The 19248-nt window shown below is 50.9% G+C and overlaps 1 protein-coding gene across 2 annotated transcripts in view; it reads left to right on the top strand.

Annotated features, from left to right (window-relative positions):
- LOC129859945 (receptor tyrosine-protein kinase erbB-4-like) overlaps positions 1-19248 on the top strand; it is a 600299-nt gene that overhangs the window by 528178 nt on the left and 52873 nt on the right. Inside the window, exons 19-20 of one of the 2 annotated variants that reach the window (XM_055930221.1) lie at positions 185-283; positions 8982-9164. In XM_055930221.1, the coding sequence (XP_055786196.1) occupies positions 185-283; positions 8982-9164 (282 nt within the window). Of the gene's footprint in view, positions 1-184; positions 284-8978; positions 9165-19248 lie in introns of both variants that reach the window. The other variant, XM_055930219.1, reaches the window with a different exon arrangement.

Genomic DNA, 19248 nt, shown 5'->3' with positions numbered 1-19248 from the left:
GTGACTGTGTGTAATACTGTGTATGTTTGTGAGTGTCTGTCTTTTTTCATTATTTCTGACATTGCTTCTACTTTCTGAGATTGTTGGAAGGGTTTATGTGTCTCCTTTCAGTGTGTCAAAGTCTGTTGATATGTCCATAGGAGTGTGTGTTTAACAGGTAACTCTCCCTGCCTGTGTATTTCAGGGTATCTGGGTCCCAGAGGGCGAGACAGTAAAGATCCCAGTGGCCATAAAGATCCTGAACGAGGCTACAGGGCCCAAAGCAAACGTGGAGTTCATGGACGTGAGTATTACACTACAACTGTGTGTGTGTGTGTGTGTGTGTGTGTGTGTGTGTGTGTGTGTGTGTGTGTGTGTGTGTGTGTGTGTGTGTGTGTGTGTGTGTGTGTGTGTGTGTGTGTGTATTACACACATATAACATTGTATTCTCTGAGATATTAGTTGAGCTCATTCCATCTTCTGAAACCTCAGTCTAGTCAGGTTGATCAGTTCAGCCCAGAAACTCCACCCCCCAGCTTAATGCCTGACATGTAGTCTATTGCACCAGGTCTGTTCCCATCACCAGGTGTTTATATGGCATATAGCCTTGTCTGGATCACTGGGTAGAGGGTATGCAGGGAAGAGGACAGAGGGAGAGGGGGTAGAAGCCCTTGACTTGCCTTTGAGCCATGCCTGGGTTGGGGGTAGGATAGAGGAGGGGGTAGGATAGAGGATGGGAGAGGATGGGGTAGGACAGAGGGTGGGGTAGGATAGAGGATGGGGTAGGATAGAGGATGGGGTAGGATAGAGGATGGGGTAGGATAGAGGATGGGGTAGGGGTTAGAGGATGGGGTAGGGGTTAGAGGATGGGGTAGGATATAGGATGGGGTAGGATAGAGGATGGGGAAGGATAGAGGATGGGGTAGGATAGAGGATGGGGTAGGATAGAGGATGGGGTAGGATAGAGGATGGGGTAGGATAGAGGATGGGGTATGGATTAGGGGATGGGGTAGGATAGAGGATGGGGTAGGATAGAGGATGGGGTAGGATAGAGGATGGGGTAGGATAGAGGATGGGGTAGGATAGAGGACGGGGTAGGATAGAGGATGGGGTAGGATAGAGGACGGGGTAGGACAGAGGATGGCTTAGGAAGGACAATGGGGTAGGGTGTAGGATTTGGGTAGGGTTTATCAAGCATGCTGTTTGGAGAGAGAGGCATTTTGCCAAACCTAATTGAAAAGCCCCATCCTCCCTTCCTTCTCCCTCCTTCCTGTCTCCCTGTGGATGGTGTTGGACATCCAGAGCCCACATGGCTCCCCAGTTTTTAAACTGCAATCTAAAAGCAGGCCCACAGGCTGCTGGGACAGTTAGAGACAGACCAGGAGCCAACAAGCTGTTCTCCCTCTCACACACACACACACACACACACACACACACACACACACACACACACACACACACACACACACACACACACACACACACACACACACACACACACACACACACACACACACACACACACACACACACACACACACACACATTGCTTAGCATCATTCACTGTCTGGAAGTGGATGTGTGTGTGTGTGTGTGTGTGTGTGTGTGTGTGTGTGTGTGTGTGTGTGTGTGTGTGTGTGTGTGTGTGTGTGTGTGTGTGTGTGTGTGTGTGTGTGTGTGTGTGTGTGTGTGTGTGTGTGTGTGTGTGTGTGTGTGTGTGTGTGTGTGTGTAGTTTGGAATAATTCATGTGAATGAATGATTATATTAACAACTCTATATTACTCATAAAGACACTCATAAACTTAAACACACACATCTTTGCATCCCTGGGGCTGTGCCAGTCTATCCCTGGGGCTTTGCAAGTCTATCCCTAGGGCTGTGCCAGTCTATCCCTGGGGCTGTGCCAGTCTATCCCTTGGGCTGTGCCAGTCTATCCCTGGGGCTGTGCCAGTCTATCCCTGGGGCTGTGCCAATCTATCCCTGGGGCTGTGCAAATCTATCCCTGGGGCTGTGCCAGTCTATCCCTGGGGCTGTGCCAATCTATCCCTGGGGCTGTGCCCGTCTATCCCTTGGGCTGTGCCAGTCTATCTCTGGGGCTGTGCCAGTCTATACCTGGGGCTGTGCCAATCTATCCCTGGGGCTGTGCCCGTCTATCCCTGGGGCTGTGCCAGTCTATCTCTGGGGCTGTGCCAGTCTGTCCCTGGGGCTGTGCCAATCTATCCCTGGGGCTGTGCCAGTCTATCCCTGGGGCTGTGCCAATCTATCCCTGGGGCTGTGCCCGTCTATCCTTTGGGCTGTGCCAGTCTATCTCTGGGGCTGTGCCAGTCTATACCTGGGGCTGTGCCAATCTATCCCTGGGGCTGTGCCCGTCTATCCCTGGGGCTGTGCCAGTCTATCTCTGGGGCTGTGCCAGTCTATCCCTGGGGCTGTGCCAGTCTATTTCTGGGGCTGTGCCAGTCTATCTCTGGGGCTGTGCCAATCTATCCCTGGGGCTGTGCCAGTCTATCCCTGGGGCTGTGCCAGTCTATCCCTGGGGCTGTGCCAGTCTATCCCTGGGGCTGTGCCAATCTATCCCTGGGGCTGTGCCCGTCTATCCCTTGGGCTGTGCCAGTCTATCTCTGGGGCTGTGCCAGTCTATACCTGGGGCTGTGCCAATCTATCCCTGGGGCTGTGCCCGTCTATCCCTGGGGCTGTGCCAGTCTATCTCTGGGGCTGTGCCAGTCTGTCCCTGGGGCTGTGCCAATCTATCCCTGGGGCTGTGCCAGTCTATCCCTGGGGCTGTGCCAATCTATCCCTGGGGCTGTGCCCGTCTATCCTTTGGGCTGTGCCAGTCTATCTCTGGGGCTGTGCCAGTCTATACCTGGGGCTGTGCCAATCTATCCCTGGGGCTGTGCCCGTCTATCCCTGGGGCTGTGCCAGTCTATCTCTGGGGCTGTGCCAGTCTATCCCTGGGGCTGTGCCAGTCTATTTCTGGGGCTGTGCCAGTCTATCTCTGGGGCTGTGCCAATCTATCCCTGGGGCTGTGCCAGTCTATCCCTGGGGCTGTGCCAGTCTATCTCTGGGGCTGTGCCAATCTATCCCTGGGGCTGTGCCAGTCTATCCCTGGGGCTGTGCCAGTCTATCCCTGGGGCTGTGCCAGTCTATCCCTGGGGCTGTGCCAGTCTATACCTGGGGTTGTGCCAGTCTATCCCTGGGGCTGTGCCAATCTATCCCTGGGGCTGTGCCAATCTATCCCTGGGGCTGTGCCAGTCTATCCCTGGGGCTGTCCAAGTCTATCTCTGGGGCTGTGCCAGTCTATCCCTGGGGCTGTGCCAGGATATACCTGGGGCTGTGCCAGTCTATCCCTGGGGCTGTGCCCGTAAATCCCTGGGGCTGTGCCCGTCTATCCCTTGGGCTGTGCCAGTCTATCTCTGGGGCTGTGCCAGTCTATCCCTGGGGCTGTGCCAATCTATCCCTGGGGCTGTGCCAATCTATCCCTGGGGCTTTGCCCGTCTATCCCTTGGGCTGTGCCAGTCTATCTCTGGGGCTGTGCCAATCTATCCCTGGGGCTGTGCCAGTCTATCCCTGGGGCTGTGCCAATCTATCCCTGGGGCTGTGCCAGTCTATCCCTGGGGCTGTGCCAGTCAATCCCTGGGGCTGTGCCAGTCTATACCTTGGGTTGTGCCAGTCTATCCCTGGGGCTGTGCCAATCTAACCCTGGGGCTGTGCAAGTCTATCCCTGGGGCTGTGCCAGTCTATCCCTTGGGCTGTGCCAGTCTATCCCTGGGGCTGTGCCAATCTATCCCTGGGGCTTTGCAAGCCTATCCCTAGGGCTGTGCCAGTCTATCCCTGGGGAGGTGCCAGTCTATCCCTTGGACTGTGCCAGTCTATCCCTGGGGTTGTGCCAGTCTAACCCTGGGGCTGTGCCAGTCTCTCTCTCGGGCTGTGCCATTCTATCTCTCGGGCTGTGCCAGTCTATCTCTTGGGCTGTGCCAGTCTATCCCTGGGGCTGTGCCAGTCTATCCCTGGGGCTGTGCCAGTCTATCCCTGGGGCTGTGCCAGTCTATCCCTGGGGCTGTGCCAATCTATCCCTGGGGCTGTGCCAATCTATCCCTGGGGCTGTGCCAATCTATCCCTGGGGCTGTGCCAGTCTATCCCTGGGGCTGTGCCAATCTATCCGTGGGGCTGTGCCAGTCTATCCCTGGGGCTGTGCCAGTCTATCCCTGGGGCTGTGCCAGTCTATCCCTGGGGCTGTGCCAGTCTATCCCTGGGGCTGTGCCAGTCTATCCCTGGGGCTGTGCCAGTCTATCCCTGGGGCTGTGCCAATCTATCCCTGGGGCTGTGCCAATCTATCCCTGGGGCTGTGCCAGTCTATCCCTGGGGCTGTGCCAGTCTATCCCTGGGGCTGTGCCAATCTATCCGTGGGGCTGTGCCAGTCTATCCCTGGGGCTGTGCCAGTCTATCCCTGGGGCTGTGCCAGTCTATCCCTGGGGCTGTGCCAGTCTATCCCTGGGGCTGTGCCAGTCTATCCCTGGGGCTGTGCCAGTCTATCCCTGGGGCTGTGCCAGTCTATCCCTGGGGCTGTGCCAATCTATCCCTGGGGCTGTGCCAATCTATCCCTGGGGCTGTGCCAATCTATCCCTGGGGCTGTGCCAGTCTATCCCTGGGGCTGTGCCAATCTATCCGTGGGGCTGTGCCAGTCTATCCCTGGGGCTGTGCCAGTCTATCCCTGGGGCTGTGCCAGTCTATCCCTGGGGCTGTGCCAGTCTATCCCTGGGGCTGTGCCAGTCTATCCCTGGGGCTGTGCCAGTCTATACCTGGGGCTGTGCCAGTCTATCCCTGGGTCTGTGCCAGTCTATCCCTTGGGCTCATATACCTCATATATTAGCCCTCATATCCTAGTGCAGAAGCACTCTCCCTTCTACAAACTGTCAGAGCCTCCTGTCACACAACAGAGACTCACAAAGCCATTTGTTTTCCTCCTGTGTGAGTGTCTGGTTCAGACTTCCACGACCATATTTGGCTGTACTCTGGGCTTGTATAATGTGCTGTAGTTTTATGAAGTGTAGATGTAATGCTGCTACTTTACCCCGGTGTTAAATCAGGGCACTGTCGGTGCCAAAAGGACCTCTCTACTGCCTGCACTGTGCCGGGATTAATGTACTCTCCACCGCTGAGCCACTCTCACATCCTTTAGAATCTAAATGTAAAGGCCCTTCATCTATCAAGCCCCCGGCAGCTTCAAAATACCCTGCTCTTTGTGCAGAGAATGTAGCAGTCAGCCAGGCTGTGTGTAACTAGAGTAGAAGTCAGCCAGGCTGTGTGTAACTAGGGTAGAAGTCAGCCAGGCTGTGTGTAACTAGGGTAGAAGTCAGCCAGGCTGTGTGTAACTAGGGTAGAAGTCAGCCAGGCTGTGTGTAACTAGATTAGAAGTCAGCCAGGCTGTGTGTAACTAGGGTAGAAGTCAGCCAGGCTGTGTGTAACTAGGGTAGAAGTCAGCCAGGCTGTGTGTAACTAGAGTAGAAGTCAGCCAGGCTGTGTGTAGCTACAGTAGAAGTCAGCCAGGCTGTGTGTAACTAGGGTAGAAGTCAGCCAGGCTGTGTGTAACTAGAGTAGAAGTCAGCCAGGCTGTGTGTAACTACAGTAGAAGTCAGCCAGGCTGTGTGTAACTAGAGCAGAAGTCAGCCAGGCTGTGTGTAGCTACAGTAGAAGTCAGCCAGGCTGTGTGTAGCTAGAGTAGAAGTCAGCCAGGCTGTGTGTAGCTAGAGTAGAAGTCAGCCAGGCTGTGTGTAACTATAGTAGAAGTCAGCCAGGCTGTGTGTAACTAGAGTAGAAGTCAGCCAGGCTTGGTGTAGCTACAGTAGAAGTCAGTCAGGCTGTGTGTAGCTACAGTAGAAGTCAGCCAGGCTGTGTGTAGCTACAGTAGAAGTCAGCCAGGCTGTGTGTAGCTACAGTAGAAGTCAGCCAGGCTGTGTGTAACTAGAGTAGAAGTCAGCCAGGCTGTGTGTAACTAGGGTAGAAGTCAGCCAGGCTGTGTGTAGCTACAGTAGAAGTCAGCCAGGCTGTGTGTAACTAGAGTAGAAGTCAGCCAGGCTGTGTGTAACTACAGTAGAAGTCAGCCAGGCTGTGTGTAACTAGGGTAGAAGTCAGCCAGGCTGTGTGTAACTAGAGCAGAAGTCAGCCAGGCTGTGTGTAGCTACAGTAGAAGTCAGCCAGGCTGTGTGTAACTAGAGTAGAAGTCAGCCAGGCTGTGTGTAACTAGGGTAGAAGTCAGCCAGGCTGTGTGTAACTAGGGTAGAAGTCAGCCAGGCTGTGTGTAACTAGGGTAGAAGTCAGCCAGGCTGTGTGTAACTAGGGTAGAAGTCAGCCAGGCTGTGTGTAACTAGGGTAGAAGTCAGCCAGGCTGTGTGTAACTAGAGTAGAAGTCAGCCAGGCTGTGTGTAACTACAGTAGAAGTCAGCCAGGCTGTGTGTAACTAGGGTAGAAGTCAGCCAGGCTGTGTGTAACTAGGGTAGAAGTCAGCCAGGCTGTGTGTAACTAGAGCAGAAGTCAGCCAGGCTGTGTGTAACTAGAGTAGAAGTCAGCCAGGCTGTGTGTAGCTACAGTAGAAGTCAGCCAGGCTGTGTGTAACTAGAGTAGAAGTCAGCCAGGCTGTGTGTGGCTACAGTAGAAGTCAGCCAGGCTGTGTGTAGCTACAGTAGAAGTCAGCCAGGCTGTGTGTAGCTAGAGTAGAAGTCAGCCAGGCTGTGTGTAACTAGGGTAGAAGTCAGCCAGGCTGTGTGTAACTAGAGTAGAAGTCAGCCAGGCTGTGTGTAACTAGGGTAGAAGTCAGCCAGGCTGTGTGTAACTAGAGTAGAAGTCAGCCAGGCTGTGTGTAACTAGGGTAGAAGTCAGCCAGGCTGTGTGTAACTAGAGTAGAAGTCAGCCAGGCTGTGTGTAACTAGAGTAGAAGTCAGCCAGGCTGTGTGTAACTAGGGTAGAAGTCAGCCAGGCTGTGTGTAACTAGAGTAGAAGTCAGCCAGGCTGTGTGTAACTAGGGTAGAAGTCAGCCAGGCTGTGTGTAACTAGAGTAGAAGTCAGCCAGGCTGTGTGTAACTAGGGTAGAAGTCAGCCAGGCTGTGTGTAACTAGAGTAGAAGTCAGCCAGGCTGTGTGTAACTAGGGTAGAAGTCAGCCAGGCTGTGTGTAACTAGAGTAGAAGTCAGCCAGGCTGTGTGTAACTAGGGTAGAAGTCAGCCAGGCTGTGTGTAACTAGAGTAGAAGTCAGCCAGGCTGTGTGTAACTAGGGTAGAAGTCAGCCAGGCTGTGTGTAACTAGAGTAGAAGTCAGCCAGGCTGTGTGTAACTAGGGTAGAAGTCAGCCAGGCTGTGTGTAACTAGAGTAGAAGTCAGCCAGGCTGTGTGTAACTAGGGTAGAAGTCAGCCAGGCTGTGTGTAACTAGAGTAGAAGTCAGCCAGGCTGTGTGTAACTAGGGTAGAAGTCAGCCAGGCTGTGTGTAACTAGAGTAGAAGTCAGCCAGGCTGTGTGTAACTAGGGTAGAAGTCAGCCAGGCTGTGTGTAACTAGAGTAGAAGTCAGCCAGGCTGTGTGTAACTAGGGTAGAAGTCAGCCAGGCTGTGTGTAACTAGAGTAGAAGTCAGCCAGGCTGTGTGTAACTAGGGTAGAAGTCAGCCAGGCTGTGTGTAACTAGAGTAGAAGTCAGCCAGGCTGTGTGTAACTAGGGTAGAAGTCAGCCAGGCTGTGTGTAACTACAGTAGAAGTCAGCCAGGCTGTGTGTAACTAGGGTAGAAGTCAGCCAGGCTGTGTGTAACTAGAGTAGAAGTCAGCCAGGCTGTGTGTAACTAGGGTAGAAGTCAGCCAGGCTGTGTGTGGCTACAGTAGAAGTCAGCCAGGCTTGGTGTAGCTACAGTAGAAGTCAGCCAGGCTGTGTGTATCTGGAGTAGAAGTCAGCCAGGCTGTGTGTAGCTACAGTAGAAGTCAGCCAGGCTGTGTGTAACTAGAGTAGAAGTCAGCCAGGCTGTGAGTAACTAGGGTAGAAGTCAGCCAGGCTGTGTGTAACTAGGGTAGAAGTCAGCCAGGCTGTGTGTATCTGGAGTAGAAGTCAGCCAGGCTGTGTGTAACTAGAGCAGAAGTCAGCCAGGCTGTGTGTAGCTACAGTAGAAGTCAGCCAGGCTGTGTGTAGCTACAGTAGAAGTCAGCCAGGCTGTGTGTAGCTACAGTAGAAGTCAGCCAGGCTGTGTGTCACTAGAGTAGAAGTCAGCCAGGCTGTGTGTAACTAGGGTAGAAGTCAGCCAGGCTGTGTGTAACTAGGGTAGAAGTCAGCCAGGCTGTGTGTAACTAGGGTAGAAGTCAGCCAGGCTGTGTGTAGCTAGAGTAGAAGTCAGCCAGGCTGTGTGTCACTAGAGTAGAAGTCAGCCAGGCTGTGTGTAGCTAGAGTAGAAGTCAGCCAGGCTGTGTGTAGCTAGAGTAGAAGTCAGCCAGGCTGTGTGTAACTAGGGTAGAAGTCAGCCAGGCTGTGTGTAACTAGGGTAGAAGTCAGCCAGGCTGTGTGTAACTAGGGTAGAAGTCAGCCAGGCTGTGTGTAGCTAGAGTAGAAGTCAGCCAGGCTGTGTGTCACTAGAGTAGAAGTCAGCCAGGCTGTGTGTAGCTAGAGTAGAAGTCAGCCAGGCTGTGTGTAGCTAGAGTAGAAGATAGAGGGAGAAATAATGGTGAATGAGTGTCTGTCAAAGGTGTCTGTGACACACACCCTGGCATTCACTACACTACACTGCACTACACTACACTACACTACACTACACTACACTACACTACACTACACTACACTACACTACTACACTACACTACTACACTACACTACACTACACTACTACACTACACTACACTGTCAGCACCCATCATCATAACACCTGTATTCCCCTTCCACCTGTGTGCACTTGGCTGTTTGCTCTGTATACTCCCTCCCTCCGTCCACAGTGTTCTGTCAGATTCCCCCAGGCCTGAGTCCCTATCTATCCCCACCAGGAGGCTCTGATTATGGCCAGCATGGAGCACCCCCACCTGGTGCGTCTCCTGGGGGTCTGCCTGAGCCCCACCACACAGCTGGTCACGCAGCTCATGCCCCACGGCTGCCTCCTCGACTACGTCCACGAACACAAGGACAACATCGGCTCCCAGCTGCTGCTCAACTGGTGTGTCCAGATCGCCAAGGTAGGATGGCGCTGGGGCTGTCTTGAGGAGGGTGTGTGAGCGTGAGCGTGTTTGTGTGTTTGGTCAGTGTTCAGAGTCGACAGACGCAGAGATGTGACAGTCCATCGTCCCATTGTGACATAGCTACGTGGCTCTACCACCATCCACGGGGAGGCACAGCCGACCGCGCACCTCCCCAAAATGCACAACCATCGCGACTCCATGTACACGTCCTCTATTCATTTCAATGTGTAACAGCTGGAAAAATAGCTTGAGCCGCACTGAGAATTCAAACAGTATGAAAGCCAACGGTCCAATGTTCTAGAACACAGCTGTGTGTTCAGCTACACATTCTGGACTTTGATAGGCGTTTTACACTTGAGCTGAATGATCTTAAATCCTGTTACCATAGAACACCATGGTGATACCTGAGGAATGCTATCACTCCTGTTACCATAGAACACCATGGTGATACCTGAGGAATGCTATCACTCCTGTTACCATAGAACACCATGGTGATACCTGAGGAATGCTATCACTCCTGTTACCATAGAACACCATGGTGATACCTGAGGAATGCTATCACTCCTGTTACCATAGAACACCATGGTGATACCTGAGGAATGCTATCACTCCTGTTACCATAGAACACCATGGTGATACCTGAGGAATGCTATCACTCCTGTTACCATAGAACACCATGGTGATACCTGAGGAATGCTATCACTCCTGTTACCATAGAACACCATGGTGATACCTGAGGAATGCTATCACTCCTGTTACCATAGAACACCATGGTGATACCTGAGGAATGCTATCACTCCTGTTACCATAGAACACCATGGTGATACCTGAGGAATGCTATCACTCCTGTTACCATAGAACACCATGGTGATACCTGAGGAATGCTATCACTCCTGTTACCGTAGAACACCATGGTGATACCTGAGGAATGCTATCACTCCTGTTACCGTAGAACACCATGGTGATACCTGAGGAATGCTATCACTCCTGTTACCGTAGAACACCATGGTGATACCTGAGGAATGCTATCACTCCTGTTACCGTAGAACACCATGGTGATACCTGAGGAATGCTATCACTCCTGTTACCGTAGAACACCATGGTGATACCTGAGGAATGCTATCACTCCTGTTACCATAGAACACCATGGTGATACCTGAGGAATGCTATCACTCCTGTTACCATAGAACACCATGGTGATACCTGAGGAATGCTATCACTCCTGTTACCGTAGAACACCATGGTGATACCTGAGGAATGCTATCACTCCTGTTACCGTAGAACACCATGGTGATACCTGAGGAATGCTATCACTCCTGTTACCGTAGAACACCATGGTGATACCTGAGGAATGCTATCACTCCTGTTACCGTAGAACACCATGGTGATACCTGAGGAATGCTATCACTCCTGTTACCATAGAACACCATGGTGATACCTGAGGAATGCTATCACTCCTGTTACCATAGAACACCATGGTGATACCTGAGGAATGCTCTCTCTCTCTCTCTCTCTCTCTCTCTCTCTCTCTCTCTCTCTCTCTCTCTCTCTCTCTCTCTCTCTCCGTCTCTGTCTATCTCTCTCTCTCCCTCCCTCTCCGTCTCTCTCTGTCTCTCTCTCTCTCTCTCTCCCTCCCTCTCCGTCTCTCTCTGTCTCTCTATCTCTCTCTCCCTCCCTATCTGTCTCTCTCTCTCTCTCCCTCCATCTCCATCTCTCTCTCCCTCCCTCTCCGTCTCTCTCTCCCTCCCTCTCCGTCTCTCTCTCCCTCGCTATCTCTCTCTCTCCCTCTCCGTGTCTCTCTCTCTCCCTCTCTCCCTCCCTCTCCGTCTCTCTCTGTCTCTCTCTCTCTCTCTCTCTCTCCCTCCCTATCTGTCTCTCTCTCTCTCTCCCTCCATCTCCATCTCTCTCTCTCTCTCTCTCTCTCTCTCTCTCTCTCCCTCCCTCTCCGTCTCTCTCTCCCTCTCTCTCTCTCTCTCTCCCTCTCCGTGTCTCTCTCTCTCCCTCTCTCCCTCCCTCTCCGTCTCTCTCTTGCTCCCTCCCTCTCTCTCTCTCTCTCTCTCTCTCTCTCTCTCTCTCTCTCTCTCTCTCTCTCCCTCCCTCTCCGTCTCTCTCTGTCTCTCTATCTCTCTCTCCCTCCCTATCTGTCTCTCTCTCCCTCTCCCTCCATCTCCATCTCTCTCTCTCTCTCTCTCTCCCTCCCTCTCCGTCTCTCTCTCCCTCGCTATCTCTCTCTCTCTCCCTCTCCGTGTCTCTCTCTCTCCCTCTCTCCCTCCCTCTCCGTCTCTCTCTGTCTCTCTCTCTGTCTCTCTCCCTATCTGTCTCTCTCTCTCTCTCCCTCCATCTCCATCTCTCTCTCTCTCTCTCTCCCTCCCTCTCCGTCTCTCTCTCCCTCGCTATCTCTCTCTCTCTCCCTCTCCGTGTCTCTCTCTCTCCCTCTCTCCCCGTCTCTCTCTGTCTCTCTCTCTCTCTCCCTATCTGTCTCTCTCTCTCTCTCTCTCTCTCTCTCTCTCTCTCTCTCTCTCTCTCTCTCTCTCTCTCTCTCTCTCTCTCTCTCTCTCTCTCTCTCTCTCTCTCTCTCTCTCTCTCTCTCTCTCTCTCTCTCTCTCTCTCTCTCTCTCACTGTATCAGGTATGGTTTGAGTTCCCCTATTAGAGCAGCATTAGACAGGCTTTCACCACCTCGCCGCAAGCTTGCAGGTTGTCAGTGATTAGAGGCCTGCAGGCTAACGTGATGCTATCGCCGGCTAGCTCCCATTCCCTCCACTCCCTGTGATGGATGATTTAAATGAGCTTGAGGAACAGAGTACTTAAGCAGGTACTTATTGAAGTAATTGGATTCGATTTAACTTGTGGTGGGGAGAGCGGCTGGAGAGCTGGGTAAAGTGTGGGAAAGGGAGAGGGATATGGGGGTTGTAGGGTGGACAGGGAGGAGATTACCCTCACCATTATGGCATTCATTTGAATAGGGAGTACGGCATCCATATTAGGATGAGGATAGAGGATGTCCTAATATGGATGATGGACTGACCACTCAGCCACTCCCCATAGAAGTAGTGACGAGGAAGGAAGGGTCTGGTGAAGCGTGAGCTTGTATCAGACTCAAGGCTGTTCTGGCTGGAAGCATGTGATGCTTTCTGACAGTGTGGTGGGTTTATTGGGTTGATCAGGTGAAATCCTTCACTGGAAAATGGTAATGATGTGAAGGTAGCCTGCTGCTGTCACTGATTCTCTGATCGACTGTTTTAAATCAGCCAATAAATCAATGAAGAAATCTGTAACACAAAGCGTTGTATACTGCAGTCATTTACCCCCACAGTGGCTGAGAGGAAATAAAATGAAATGTAAGGAAAAAATGATCCTCCCACCCTCCTCTGGCTTGCCGTACATTATTCCAGAGTTGTTCATCAAGGTCAACCTGAAGTGATTAGAAATCTCATTGGCCACCTCTTCTTGACCTCAAGTACCTTCTGGATCCATCTCATTGGCCAACTGTTTCTCTCCTCCGGCATCCCAATCACACACACATTCACATGAACATACACACACACATAGGCCCCACCCGACAATCACACACACAGGCCCCACCCGACACACATACATCTGTGGACGTGAGCAGACTCAGTTGGTTTTTCTCTCCTCCAGACAGACACAAGTGGATCATTGGTGCTGTAATGGTGGGGAACCCTGCAGAGAGAGAGAGAGGAGAGAGAGAAGGAGAGGGAGAGAGAGAGAGAGAGAGAGAGAGAGAGAGAGAGAGAGAGAGAGAGAGAGAGAGAGAGAGAGAGAGAGAGAGAGAGAGAGAGAGAGAGAGAGAGAGAGAGAGAGCGAGAGAGAGAGAGAGAGAGAGAGAGAGAGAGAGAGAGAGAGAGAGAGAGAGAGAGAGAGAGAGAGAGAGAGAGAGAGAGAGAGAGAGAGAGAGAGAGAGAGAGAGAGAGAGAGCTTAACGGCATCTGCCTGAAATCCTGCTGACAGTACACGGAAACCGCTAGCAAACTTACCAAAACGACTCAGCTCTTTCCTAATTTGATCATCCGTAATAAACGGAGGCAAATTTGCCACTACAACTCTTGTTGAAGGGGTAGAGAGAGGTGAAATTGACACCAACACATCCCTTACAAATAATTCCGCTAGCAATTAGCCTACCAACCAAATTAGCCCTTTTCATGAACACAACCACAGCTTTGTTCATTCTAGAAGCAGAATGTATAAACTCAGCTCCTACCTGTTCACCGAACGCGAGCAGAACCTCCTCCACCTTAACTCCGTTCTCAGGAACACACCTGAATCCATGCTGTATCGACAGCGTCTCCTCCGCGCCCGGCAGAGAAGCCATCGCGCACACCACACCTTCCAAACCCCAGGAAAGTTACTCTGTCCTCTTCCACCCTAACTTTGAAAAGAAACTTTGGATACCGCTAAAACAAATATTGCATTAACCCTCCACCATAGAAAATAACATGTAAGAAAATAATCAAGAAAGTTAATTAGGATAGAGCCCTCCACACCAAACACTCAAACTCCAAAAACACCCAGCATGCACTGCGAGAGCGAGAGAGAGAGAGAGAGAGAGAGAGAGAGAGAGAGAGAGAGAGAGAGAGAGAGAGAGAGAGAGAGAGAGAGAGAGAAAATAGTATCATATCATCCATGTTAACTTCCTCTAGTTAGCGTAGCGGCATATCCTCCATGTTAACTCCCTCTAGTTAGCATAGTAGCATATCCTCCATGCTAACTTCCTCTAGTTAGCGTAGCGGCATATCCTCCATGCTAACTTCCTCTAGTTAGCATAGTAGCATATCCTCCATGCTAACTTCCTCTAGTTAGCATAGTAGCATATCCTCCATGTTACAGTTTTTTTCAATTGTTTAAGCACAATTTTGAAAACAGGGCCCGGTTTGTCAAAACACTACACACAATTAGCACAACCCTACACCAAAGTAGCACAACACTTCAGATCATTTGCAAAATGGAACACTTTTGTCAAAACTATACACGTCTTCATAAAAATGATATTTTGTTACCATACGAAACAAACACATTTCATTTGACTTCAATCTTTTTGAACCAGTTACACACTGCTGTTGCTAACCTAAAACACTTTTAGCAAGTCTAATTGTCAGTGATTAGAGTAGTGTAAATGAAGTACACAGAGAAAGTGCAACTATACACACACTACACAAGACCAATGCTGCAGACTGAGGAAAATATCATTTATTTCTCTCCATATACCCAAACCAGTCAACATGTCAACATGGAGAATCACAACAAAACATGTCCCAGTTTTCATGCTACTACAGTAGTGTGCATAACACTGTTAGCTCAGCAAACAACAGACAAACTTAAAATACTGTATCCAGTACAGGTTACAATTACAGTAAATAACAACAACAACAAACATAAAAAATCATCAGAAAAAAACGGACAATATTGTACAGAAAATACTACAGTAAACATACTATACATTATCTCTTCGCCTAGCTGGATCTGGCCAGAGAATTTCATCATCACAAGCAATATCGTTATTAGCAAGACAACGCGGGAAGAACCGTCTTGAATGTCGAATCCATCCTTGCACAGCTGCGCCGTCGACTTGGTCACAGGCGTCCTCCATGGCCTGAATGAGGGGTACCTGAGCCTGGGGCTGGAGATCGTAAACCTTCCACCGCCATGCAGAGAAAAACTCTTCGATAGGGTTTAGAAACGGAGAGTATGGTGGAAGGTATAGTACTGTCAACTGTGGATGGTGTTGAAACCAGTTCTGGACCAAAGCAGAGCGGTGGAATGACACATTGTCCCAGAAGACCGTGTAATGCATCTGGTGCATTTCATTACCTACTGTGACGATGTGGTGCAATCGGTCCAAAAATGAGAGAATGTGAGGTGTGTTGTAAAGGCCCATTTTGGCATGATGGAGGACAACCCCATGCTGTGAAATGGCAGCGCAAAGGGTGATGTTACCCCCACGTTGCCCTGTGACATTGATTATATTGGTTGAAGGCATTTTGGTTGAAGGCAGGTGAACCTACCTGCTGCATTTGTATAGTGCTTAAACCTGATTGGTGTGTCTACAATTTAGCAATTATGTGTTTGTGCACCTGATGGCTGTGTTTAACAGATTGGCTCATAGGTGTGGTAATTTGACAGTCAGTGCTTTGGAATTGCAAGGAAGTGACATCATGATATACTTCTGTGTCTGATGTATACAAGTGTGTTTAGTGTTTTGCAAATCAATGTGTGTAATGTTTTGCAAATAGTGTGAAGCTGACAATGTGCTTACAGTTGTGCAAATCTAGCCTTGTGTTTTGCTCCTTGAGTGTAAGGTTTTGCTAATTGTGGGAAAAGTTCAATTGTAGTGTGTCAGCAATCGTAAAAAACTGTAACTTCCTCTAGTTAGCATAGTAGCATATCCTCCACGTTAACTTCCTCTAGTTAGCATAGTAGCATATCCTCCACGTTAACTTCCTCTAGTTAGCATAGTAGCATATCCTCCACGTTAACTTCCTCTAGTTAGCATAGTAGCATATCCTCCATGCTAACTTCCTCTAGTTAGTGTAGCGGCATAGCTTCCATCTGCTGCATCTCCTGTCCACCACTTGATTTACTTTCATTATCTGCACATCCTCCCTCCATCTCCTCCCTCCTTCCTCATCTCTCCTACCTCTTTCCTCCACCACATCCTTCCTTCCTCATCTCTCCTCCCTTCACCTCCTCCCTCCTTCCTCATCTCTTCTCCCGCCACCTCCTCCCTCATCTCTCCTCCCTCCACCTCCTCCCTCCTTCCTCATCTCTCCTCCCTCCACTTTCTCCCTCCACTTTCTCCCTCCTCCTTCCTCCTGCCACCTCCTCCCTCCTCCCTCCGCTTCCTCCCTCCTCCCTCCACCTCCTCTCTCCTCCCTCTACCTCCTCCATCCACCTCCTCCCTCCTTCATCATCTCTCCTCCCGCCACCTCCTCCCTCATCTCTCCTCCCTCCACCTCCACTTCCTCCCTCCTCCCTCCTCCCTCCACTTCCTCATCTCTCCTCCCTCCACCTCCTCCCTCCTTCATTATCACTCCTCCCACCACCTCCTCCCTCCTTCCTCATCTCTCCTCCCTCCACTTCCTCCTCCTTCCTCATCTCTCCTCCCTCCACCTCCTCCCTACTTCCTCATCACTCCTCCCACTACCTCCTCCCTCCTTCCTCATCTCTCCTCCCTCCACTTCCTTCCTCATCACTCCTCCCGCCACCTCTTCCCTCCACCTCCTCACTCCTCCCTCCTCCCTGCGCTTTCTCCCTCCTCCCTCCACCTCCTCACTCCTCCCTCCGCATCCTCCCTCCTTCCTCATCACTCCTCCCTCTTCTCTCCTCCCTCCACCTCCTCCCTACTTCCTCATCACTCCTCCCACTACCTCCTCCCTCCTTCCTCATCTCTCCTCCCTCCACTTCCTCCCTCCTTCCTCATCACTCCTCCCGCTACCTCCTCCCTCCTTCCTCATCTTTCCTCCCCCCACTTTCTCCCTCCTCCCGCCACCTCCTCCCTCCACCTCCTCACTCCTCCCTCCTCCCTCCACCTCCTCACTCCTCCCTCCACCTCCTCACTCCTCCCTCCGCATCCTCCCTCCTTCCTCATCACTCCTCCCTCCTCCCTCCGCTTCCTCCCTCCTCCCTCCACCTCCTCACTCCTCCCTCCGCATCCTCCCTCCTTCCTCATCACTCCTCCCGCCACCTCCTCCCTCCTTCCTCATCTCTCCTCCCTCCACCTCCTCCCTCCACCTACTCCTTCCTCCCTCCACTTCCTCCTCCCTCCTCCCTCCACTTCCTTTCTCCCTTCTATCTCTTACCTCCACCTCCTCCCTCCACCTCCTCCTCTTTTTTGATTAGTCAGTCAAAAGTAAAGTACTGTATATGCTCCTGACTTCTTGCCAGTGATCTCTGATTCATTTGTGGAGGGTGTGTGTGTGTGTGTGTGTGTGTGTGTGTGTGTGTGTGTGTGTGTGTGTGTGTGTGTGTGTGTGTGTGTGTGTGTGTGTGTGTGTGTGTGTGTGTGTGTGTGTGTGGGTGTGTGTGTGGGTGTGTGTGGAGGGTGTGTGTGTATAGGATTTGCATAGTGCTGTTGGCCCCTCAGAGGGTTGGCTCCTCACTAACTCAGTGGTGGAAATCCAATCTGCTTGGGCTTACAGGCCCCTCGGTGTCATTCTCCACCTTCTCTCTTCTCTCTCTCTCTCTCTCTGCTGAGCAAACACATCTCCTTCGGCCTCATTAGCACTGCCTTAAGTCCTTCCTCTCCTCCACCCATCCCTCCGTCCTCGCTTCTTCTCTAACCCTCATTCTTCATCTGATCTCTCTCTCTCGCACAGTCCTGGAATCCAAATGAGTACACATACACACACGCACATTAATATCCACACACATACATACTCCCAGCCACCCATCTGTGTCCACCTTGGGTTGCTGAGTTGGGATATGTAATTTTGCATTCTCTCTCTCTCTCTCTCTCTCTCTCTCTCTCTCTCTCTCTCTCTCTCTCTCTCTCTCTCTCTCTCTCTCTCTCTGTCTCTCTCTGTCTCTCTGTCTCTCTCTCTCTCTCTCTCTCTCTCTCTCTCTCTCTCTCTCTCTCTCTCTCTCTCTCTCTCTCTCTCTCTCTCTCTGTGTCTCTATCTGTGTGTGTCTCTCTCTCTGTCTCTCTCTTTCTCTCTCTTTTTCCCTCTCTCTCTCTCTCTCCCTCTCTCGCTCTCTCTCTTTTCCTCTTGCTCTCTCTCTCTCTCTTTACCTCTCTCTCTCGCTCTCTATCTCTCTTTCCCTCTCTGTCTCTCTCTCTCTTAACCACTAACTGTAACTGTAACTGCATATAGCATCATATGATATAGCATAATGACCACGTATCACCAAAACGATACTTGACATATTATGTGAATTTGAATAGGTGCACTTGATTGAGCTTGCCCACCGTGCTGAATAGGCAGAGTGGTCCCTTTCAGAACTATACCAATGGCCCTATAGGGTGCAAACCCTGCCTATCCCATATGCTTGGTGAGCTAAATCAAGTGCAACCGTTCACAAACAAGGCAACACATGGCCCTAGCCTCTGAAGAGTCCTCTCCTCCCCCCAGTCCAAACCCACTAAACTGAAGCAACCAGCTGTTGTTGTTCCAAAGCAGATTATCAACTCTGAAACTCACCAGGAACCTTATGGGGGAATTACATTACACATAATGCAGTAACAAAACAACATTCCCTGCTATGCTTGGTGGCTGTACAGCTAACAGTACAGAAAATCCTCCTTCATGGATGTGTTCCATCCTCATGTGTGTGTGTGTGTGATACCCAGGGGTGTGTGTGTGATACCCAGGGGTGTGTGTGTGTGTGTGTGTGTGATACCCAGGGGTGTGTGTGTGATACCCAGGGTTGTGATTGCTGACACCACAGAATGATAGAGCATCTCTTCATCTCAGAGAGGGGGGGGGGGGTTACATTGATAAGCCCAGGATCTGTCTAATTATACTGAAGGATCAACCGGCCTAATGGATGCGTGAGGCAGGGATTTCCACTGGAACAGCCAAGGATTCAGAGGTGGGATTGAATCACCTCTTCTCCAAAGTCCATTTCAAGAGAATATAGCAGCTCGAGTGCAGGTGTATGTGTGCATGAAGATGAATGTAAAGCTACAGGAAATATAGGAAATTGAAGACGCTGCGGTTTCAGGTTTTGTCGACTGCACCAGAAGAGCCTCGGGGGTCGTGAAGGCTTCATTAACATGTGATTATGTTTCACTGGATGTGGTGGGAATGGGTCCGTGTTGTTGAGTTGAACAACCTTTTGGACTGTTTCCCTGTAGTGTAGAAGAGAATTGATAGTATTATTTCTTAGTACTACTGAATACTGTAGTCAAACCTCTTACTCTCTTCCCACTAGAGAATAATGATGAGATGATAACAGTGGATCAATTAGTAGCCCTTAGAGCCGGTTGGAGGACTGAGATGCTTGCTCTTAGCAGCCATAATGATGGGCTTACAGACAGCCCAGCTGGCTCCACGCACAACAGGTGAGAGGGAAGACAGGGTAGATGAAGACATCGTGTACAATGAAGATGGAAATGAAACCTGAGG

This window comes from Salvelinus fontinalis, chromosome 7, assembly GCF_029448725.1.
Source record: "Salvelinus fontinalis isolate EN_2023a chromosome 7, ASM2944872v1, whole genome shotgun sequence".
Classification (NCBI taxonomy): domain Eukaryota; kingdom Metazoa; phylum Chordata; class Actinopteri; order Salmoniformes; family Salmonidae; genus Salvelinus; species Salvelinus fontinalis.
Note: the sequence above shows the minus strand (reverse complement) of the source record. Positions and strands in the feature narration are given on the sequence as shown.